Source organism: Puma concolor, chromosome C1 (assembly GCF_028749965.1).
Source record: "Puma concolor isolate L17-30 chromosome C1, mPumCon1.1.hap2, whole genome shotgun sequence".
NCBI lineage: Eukaryota > Metazoa > Chordata > Mammalia > Carnivora > Felidae > Puma > Puma concolor.
In genome coordinates, this window is record NC_141674.1 from 19,291,978 (window position 1) to 19,300,318 (window position 8,341).

The following is an 8,341-nucleotide window of genomic DNA, read 5'->3' on the forward strand; positions in this document are numbered from 1 at the left end:
CTCAGAGTCCCGGGAGAGAGACAGACATGCCACAGACACACACACAGATACGGACGCACAAAGTGGGGACGGCACCACGTAGAAAGGCGACGGGAAGAGCGGACCGGGGCAGCCGGGGTTTGGGCCAGGGCGCCGTCTCCAGGGAAACGCATCGTGGAGGATGCCCAGAGACAAGCCAGAGTGGCGCAGTTGGGGTGGAGCATGTTTCTTGTAAAATGCCAACCACAAATCCTAATTCGTGCGTGTATTTGATTTTGTGGGGAAGTCTCTGACTAGCAGGTGAGCCCCCACCTCCACCCCAGGCAGGGCCCAGGCTGCGTGTCTTCAGGGGCTATATACCCTGCCCGAACCGTTGCTGGCCCCAAGGAGGCGCTCACGGAATACACTCGAATACTGGATGGGAGGAGAGGGTGGGAATGAAAAGAGGCTGGGGGGGGGGGGGGGCGGGCTGGAGAGGAGCTGGAACAGCCCACGGGCACTGAGGACTCTCACTGCGCCAGGAAGTATGCTGAGGGCTGCACACACATGTCACCCGGTCCTCACAACCCTATGAGGTGGTTTATGGTCATCTCCCCATTTCATACGCTCGGAGATCGAGGCACTCGGAGAGCACATAGAACCTGCCCAGTGTCACACAGCTTGGAACTGATGGAGGTGGCATTTGAACCCAAGGAATCTGCTTCTAGGAGCCATGTCTGTGGCATCAGGTTAAACTGGTGCATTATTTACAGAGAGCAGAGACCCCCGGAGAATATATTAGAGGGGCAAGAATGCAGGAAGAGGTCTGTCCAGGGCCCCAGAGGCCTAGCCCTGGACTAGGACCCACGGGCACTGCCATTACCTCTGACTCCTGGGCTCCCAGGGAGTAATGGCAGGGAGCGAGGGGTACAACGGCCTGACACCCACACCCTCCAACCTCCCGGGAGTCTTTACCAGAAGGAGTGGCCATCAGGTAGAGGAAGAGCGGTCTGGACGTCTGGTCCTTGGCTTAATCCTGGCGTGGCTGGGACCTGGGACAAGCCACTCAACCCCTTTGTCTGTAGAGGGCACTGCAGCCATGTGCCTGGCTCGTCGTGGGCATTAAATGAGAAGGTGTGTGATAAGGGCTTGTAGAGAGAAGCTCTTAACTTTCTGTGGGTCCTTTTTAAGACTCAGATAAAATATCTAGACCCTCTTCCCATGAAAATGCACATACACAAAAGTGTCACACACAATTTGACGGGCCTTCTGGACCCCCTGGAGCCCACCTACAGGCCAGCTGGGCTTCAGGTCAAGACTCCCTAACAGAGAATACAGTGGAGGATGGATAGGGATTTTTAAAGATTTTTTAAAAGATCTTTGTGCACAGAAGATTTAAAAGTCTACATAAGAAGGGCACCTGGCTGGCTCAGTCGGTAGAACATGCAACTCTTGATCTCGGGGTCATGAGTTCAAGCCCCACGTTGGATGCAGAGATCACCTAAAAGTAATTTTTTTTTTTTTTTAAGTCTAAATGAGAGACTCACCCTAGGGAGCTGCCTCGTGTCCAAGCCCCCCGCAGGCACCAGGCTTCAGCCAGGCGAGTGGCAGAAGGTGCCACTGGCCCCATCAGGGACCACCACCAGCCAAGGTCAAGGGCCTCCTTTGCCTGGGATGGAGGGCCCAGCAGAGCTGCGTTCACTGCTGTCTGCAAAATGTTCATTTTCCGTCCTCTCCCCCTTCCCTTCTCTGTCCCGCCCCCCATGCCCCTTCCCCCTGCCCAACTCCCACCTTGCTCCCAGGCAATAGAGACCCACCTGCTGAATGTCTCTCCTGGGGGGCTGACCTACATTGCCGAGTGGCGAGGGGGGATTCTGGACCACAAGATGGGGCACCTGGCCTGTTTCTCCGGGGGCATGATCGCCCTCGGCGCTGAGGATGCCAAGGAAGAAAAGAGGGCCCGCTACCGAGAGCTCGCAGCCCAGATCACCAAGACGTGCCACGAATCGTACGCCCGCTCAGGTAACCGTGCGAGGGGAAGGGCAGCAGGAGAGACTGAGGCTAGACACGAGGAAGAACTAGACAAGCCAGCGGAGCGACAGTGAGTGAAGGGAACACAGTTTCCCCTTGGAAGTTACATAGAATTTGTACGAGGGACGTGCTGTCTGTGCACTGAGATTGTACCCGAACTTCAAAGGAAAATAGGGGTGATGTATCGAGCACCTGGCCAAGGATTGTTCCACGTCATGGCCAAACCTCACGACACAGATATGCTGAGGCCCAGAGAAGACTTGGCCAAGGGGCACAGAGCGGAAGGTCCTCCAGGCTCCCTGAGCCTAGAGATTCCCTTCTCCCTGAACCCTTACCCCTGAATGTACCTCTCTTTTTCCTCCCCACCACCCCTCCATTTAGGGGATCTTACCGCCCCTGGCACCACCCTGTTTATCACCCTCTTTGTTCCCAGATCACTGAAAAGCTTGAGAGCTCCTTGACCATCCCCCGCTAACACTCCACGCAGAATTGCCAAATGCTAGAATCAGAAGTCACTTTAGAGAACGTGAACCCAACTCCCTGTTTCACACATGGGGAAACTGAGTCAGCCCAAAGTGAGGAAGTGACTTCACCAAAGTCACCCTGTGTGTGAGTAGCTAAGCCGGGGCTAGAACCCAGGTCTTCCGATGCCCAGCTCCTTATGTGCTGCCTCTCTAGCGCCCCTCAGAAAAATCCCTCCTCCAGGGCCCTGAGAGGTGCCTACTGCTCTGAACTTAATCCCAGGCTTGGTTGGAGGAGAGGACCTAAGATTTGCCATAAATATTCGTGGCTCAAGTGCTGCTCTGCCACTCACCAGCTGGGTGGCCTCTATTTTCCTACCTGCTCAATGGAAACAATAACAGAGGTCTCCCAGGGTGAGATAGAGGGTCCCATAGAGAGCACATTGCCAGCCGCCTTCAGCCACAGCACGGAGGAGTTTATTAGCCTGACATGTGTCCTTGACCCCTCCAGTTGAGTCCAGATCTCCGGGAGCTGTTTTCATGAAGCCAGTGATTTGCAGTGGGTCCTTACAACGGGTCTGCAATTTCATTCAAAGAGCCAGGACCATAAACAAACGGGAAATCTCAGGAATAATAAAAAGCTTGCTGTTTGTCTGGGACAATCAGCCCAGACCATAAAAGACATGCACTTAATAGAGCATGCTGTTCCAGCCAGCCCGCTTGTCCACGGACGACCACGGCGGTCGCTCCTGCCCTCACCCCATTAGTCGCTTGGCAGAATGACTGTTTGCTGATGGTCAAGAGCAGCTGTAGCATTTGAGCAATCGAAGGGGCCAGGGTCTGGGGGGTCCCGTTTCCGTGAAGCCTTCCATGGGAGAGTAGGATGTCCTGCAAAGCTCCAGTCGTTTCTTGAGGAAAAACAACCCAGGGCCTCTCAGGGTCCTGACCCAATGGGAAGAAGGAAGGGGACACCTGAGGACCAGAGCTGGGCACTCCGCTGACCCAGATGTGATGTACAGGTGTTAAAGGAAGGAGGCCTAGAGTCTCAGACCCAGGAGGAAAAGAGAGAGAGCACAGTCCAGGGAAAGGGCATCAGACAGATCGAGGGTCACATCCCAGCTCAGTCACAGTTCGCTGTGTTACCTTGGACAAATTACTTAGCCTCTCTGACCCTCAGTTTCCATGTGCCTGGGAGAGGGACAATAACATCTACCTTAGCAAAGAAAACCATTTTTTAAGGATTGAAATAATGTATGGAAAGCACCCAACACAGCCCTTGAAATCATAGGTGGTGGCTGTAGTTGTGGTTATAATTATGGTCCTCCAGAAAACAGGGACAGCACCAAATTGTCCAAAAACAAACAAGCCAAACAATGATAACAAAATGAAACTCAGAACTCATCAGGCCCTCTTTATCTAGTTGCCTCTGCCTGAGTATGTGCCTCTGGGCAGTCCCCCCCCCCCCACCCCTATCTCCACCTCGGCATTATCCCAGCCTGTCGGCTCTGGAAGGCTGGTTCTGGGAGGTGTGAAATAGAGGTGCCCTAAGAAAGGGGTGTGTGGAGAAGCATCACTGCATATCAGCATGTTAAAGGATCTGATAAGTCCTGCAGACAGGAGCCTCTTTCACTTTATCTGACCCACTGTTCCTTAAATGTATTTAAACCTGAAATGCTTTCTTGGCTGAGCTCCCGTTCACATCTTGCAGAGCTAACATCTCAAAATACACAGCTGGGGAACATCGCCCAAACCTTTGTCTCCCCCGACTGCTAGATAGTTCATTTGGACTCTCAGATTCTAAAACTGCAAAATGTTCGAGGCCTCAAGGGTCTTGCTGTGGCCAACCTAGGCCAAGAGGGAAGCTGTGCGTTTGCCAGGCTCAGCTCTGGCTGGCGGTATAGGCAGGGCCCAGCCGGTATCAGTCCATCACCAGCCCTCCCCCTGCCACTGCTTCCAGGCCACTGAGCTCTCTCCTGGGGCAGCCAGGTCCTGAAAAGTAGGAGGTGGGAGGTCTGACCTAGACCCTCTGGTTCGTCATCTGCACAGATACCAAACTGGGGCCCGAGGCCTTCTGGTTTAACTCCGGCAGAGAGGCAGTGGCCACACAGCTGAGCGAGAGCTACTACATCCTGCGGCCTGAGGTGGTGGAGAGTTACATGTACCTGTGGCGACAGACCCACGACCCCATCTACAGGGAGTGGGGCTGGGAAGTGGTGACGGTGAGTGGGCTGGTTGGGGGGAGGGGGGACTGGGTGACAGGTGCCCTGAGAATTCAACCAGGGTCCAAAACACCCTAGCACAGGCTTTGAGAAGAGGGTCAGACCAGGCTGACATCCGGCCGAGGTTCTGAATGCAAAGGGTCAAGGTGAGGTTGCACAGCTAAGTGTCCCCAGCTGGGCAGACGCAGGCCGAGAAACGAGCGCCCACAGCCTTTGGGGCCTGGACTCTAGGACCAGCAAACTTAAGAGGGCCAAAGGCAGGGCAGCAGCCAGAGGGGCCCAGAGCACATGGGGTCCCTGCTCTCCAACCTTGAAGCCTGAGCAGATGGCTTTAGATTTCTCCTGTCAAGCAGGAATCGGCTGCCAAGCCAGCAGATCACCTCCCTGCTCTGCCCAGAGCCAGCCCAGCCCTGGGCAGCCCCTACCTTTCTCTGGGCTCTGCTCCCCACCGCCCATGTCTCCTCCACCCGCCCTCTTGTCCCCAACTACCTGGCAGGAAACCTCATGCCCTTCTCTGGGGTAGAGCCAAAGGCAGGTATGGGGAGTCCAGAAGGATGTCTCTTGATGGATGCTAAGCCTTCTCTGTGCCCCCCTCTTCCCAACTTCTAGGGCCCACGGCTCTGAGGCACAGGCTGTCCTAGGGAGAGCCACACCCAGAGCTTAGACTTGGGCAGGGCATGAGGGCATACTCAGGCTCACTGACATGGTTCATTGGCCAGAAACCCCCTGTTTCCCTGAAGGCCCTGGTTCTTGACCAGTAAAAGTCAAGTGTTTTGTGCTCCTGAGCCCAGCCCACAGACCCCTCTGTGGGTAAAAATTGCATTTATTAAAAAAAAAAAAAAAAAAAGTCAGCCCATTGCCCACCCACCGGTGGAACAGGGACCACATCTGCACAGGGAGTTCCCTGGGGTGTGCCGAGTCCCGTCCCCACATCCCGGCCCTCCACTGCCTTCCTTTGTGGGTGAGTCTGTTGGACCAGCCTATCCCCTGGAGGGCCAAGAGAACTTCCCCCGAGTTCAGACCCAGAGCAAAGCTCAAGCAAGCAGTCTGTTGGGACAGAGTGCTCAGCGGTGGGCCCAGGGTGTGTGTCCCCACCAGCCTGGCAGCAGGTCAGCTGAGCCCTGAACAAACCTTTCGGCCTTCTGCTTCCGCAAATGCCAGCAGCCCCTAGCCAAGTGGTCAGGGGCCTGCCCATCCATGAACTGGGCAGGCACGAGAACTGGGCAGGGGCCTCTCCTCTCCCCTCCCCCCGCCCCCCAAAGCTGCCTCCCTTCTCCTCAGGCCCTGGAGAAATACTGTCGAACAGAAGCCGGTTTCTCCGGGATCCAAGACGTGTACAGTAGCATTCCCAACCACGACAACAAACAGCAGACCTTCTTTCTAGCGGAGACACTAAAGTGAGTTGGGGCCCGGCCGGTGTTCTTGCCAGAGGAAACTGGGCTTTCCTAGGGTTGAAGGGCGGGGGTGGGCGAGGGATGGGGTCAGCAGTCCCTCCCTTCACCAACAGGTTCTGCCATCACAGGGGGGCCCAAGAGGGGCTGGAGGGACGGGGAAGGGGGCGCTGGGCTCTCCGGGTCACACCCCCAGGGTGCGCCTCTGGCCAGGCCCAGGCGGGACTCCATCCCCTAAGTGTTAGCCGTGTGGTAAGTTAACTCCTTTAACTAGTCTCCTTGGGTTACTTAGTTCTCTGAAACTACGTCCTCTTCTGTAAAATGGGGAGAATGACAGTGATGGGGGGTCACTGCTGCGAACCTTCCCTGTGCAGTTTTGCTGCTGCCCCGGCCCCTCGCTTTCTTGGGGTGGAAGTCCTCGATGTTCCCCAAAGCATCCCCCTTGTGCTCAACTCTCTGAAATGGATTAGAATGGTCTGTTCTGCCACCAGAACGGCACATCAGGGAGCAGCCTAAGAGTTTGGACTGGTGCAGTACTCAGGCCACCGTGAAACGAAAGAAGACTCTAGACCTTAAGCGGTCCTAGCGGGCTTCTCACATAGGGTCCTCATACAAGTGGGGAAGAACCTGGGTGAAGCCGGATGGGTATGAGTTAAACAGAGTGAGGGCAGGGGCGAGCCAGCATTCAACCAGGTGGGACCGCCCCAAGTCTCAGTGCCCTCCTTGGCATCCACAGCTCCTTCCCTGGGACCAGCCCTCCTAGTGGACTTGGGATCTCAGACCTCCCTGCACCCTTAGCCACAGGCCCGTTGTCGCAGTGGCCTCTGAGATTTGTTCCCAGCGGGGGGACCTGTTCCCCAAAGCGCTGACGGGCTGTGTTTTGCTTCCCTCCCGGCCCCCCCGGGGCGCAGGTATCTCTATCTTCTGTTCTCTGAAGACGATGTGCTCTCCCTGGAAGACTGGGTGTTCAACACGGAGGCCCACCCCCTCCCCGTGAACCACTCGGACAGCCCCGGCAGGGGCGGGGGCCAACTCTGACCCCACCTCCCTGCCGCTCCCGGGGGCCCGGAGGGTCGCCTTGCCTTTTCAGGACTTGGGACTGTTCTCAAAGGGATTGGGAACGTAGGCCCCATTCTGGGCAGACCCAGGGCACAGGTGTCGGACCAGCAACTTCCTTTCCTCTGTGAGGAGACAGGACTTGGAGACGCTGCAAATGTCGCACCAGGCCCAGACTTTCCTTCCTATGGAGAATTTCTATGAAACCCACTCACTTGCCATCCCAGGGCCCAATGACTGGAGGTCTGTCTATTGTCGCCATGTATTTGGGTCACTTCCGTTCATGTGGGGAGGGTTTTTTTTAATTTGTTTTGCTTGATTTTGCCTTTTCTCTGCAGTTGTGTTTTATCACAAATTATATGCTTTCAAAATCATGTGCTTTCACACGCAGTATCGTCTTGATGAACTAAACCTTAAAGTGTTTGCAGACACAAACCTTGACCCTGTTTTCTATATTTTAAATGCCTTTTGCCCAACATGTACTATACGTTCACCTATGTGGCATTTACCTTATAATTTGAGGAGGCGCTGCCTTTTGATTTGGGCCTAAATGTTAACGAATCACTAGTGCTATTTTCATTATTGTAATGGAAAAATCTGTAAACTTACAATAAAAGAGTTTATTGAATAAGAAATACGATTGGGTTCATTGCACATCAGTGACTCTTGGGAAAACCATTGCAATGCTATCAGAAAAAATAACCAGCAGTTGATTTAACGTGCAATTTAGTAAAGACTTCTATTGCCTTTCCTTAACTCAGTCTTAAAAATTCAGGAAGGGTGAAGCCAATCCTTTAAATGGAGTTGGATGTTTATACTTAGGTCAAAGCTTGGAAGAGGCCCAGAGAGGGCCAGCAACTTGCCTGAAGTCATACAGCCAGTAGAGGCAGAGGGGTGAGCCCAGCCCCTCTTACACTCCCCTCCCACCCCCAGTTATGTGTTCATCTGCTCTCATTCAGCAGATACATGGTGAGTGCCCGTAGGGGACCAGACACTGGGCTGGACACCAAGGACACAGCCATAAGTGAAACAGTCCTAAGTTCTGTCCTCAGGGAGCGAACGGTCAAGGAGGGGGAAAGACAGACCGGGAAGTAAACTGACAGGTAAGTAACATGACTGCAAGTTGTATAAAATGCTACAAAGGAGTCACGTGGGGCCAGGGTACTAATGGCCAGGACCGATCTGCGGGCATGACTTTCAAGGCCTAGAAGATAAGGAGCAGCCG

General features: G+C 54.5%; 1 protein-coding gene across 2 annotated transcripts in view; it reads left to right on the forward strand.

Annotated features, from left to right (window-relative positions):
* The window catches only part of MAN1C1 (mannosidase alpha class 1C member 1), a 141,340-nt gene extending 133,589 nt beyond the window's left edge, over window positions 1-7,751 (forward strand). For both annotated transcript variants that reach the window (XM_086716084.1, XM_025934927.2), the window contains exons 9-12: window positions 1,761-1,980; window positions 4,497-4,669; window positions 5,951-6,066; window positions 6,972-7,751. In XM_086716084.1, coding sequence (XP_086572210.1) covers window positions 1,761-1,980; window positions 4,497-4,669; window positions 5,951-6,066; window positions 6,972-7,098 — 636 coding nt within the window. In that variant the 3' untranslated portion in view covers window positions 7,099-7,751. The remainder of the gene's footprint in view (window positions 1-1,760; window positions 1,981-4,496; window positions 4,670-5,950; window positions 6,067-6,971) is intronic.
* The last annotated feature ends 590 nt before the right edge of the window (window positions 7,752-8,341 follow it).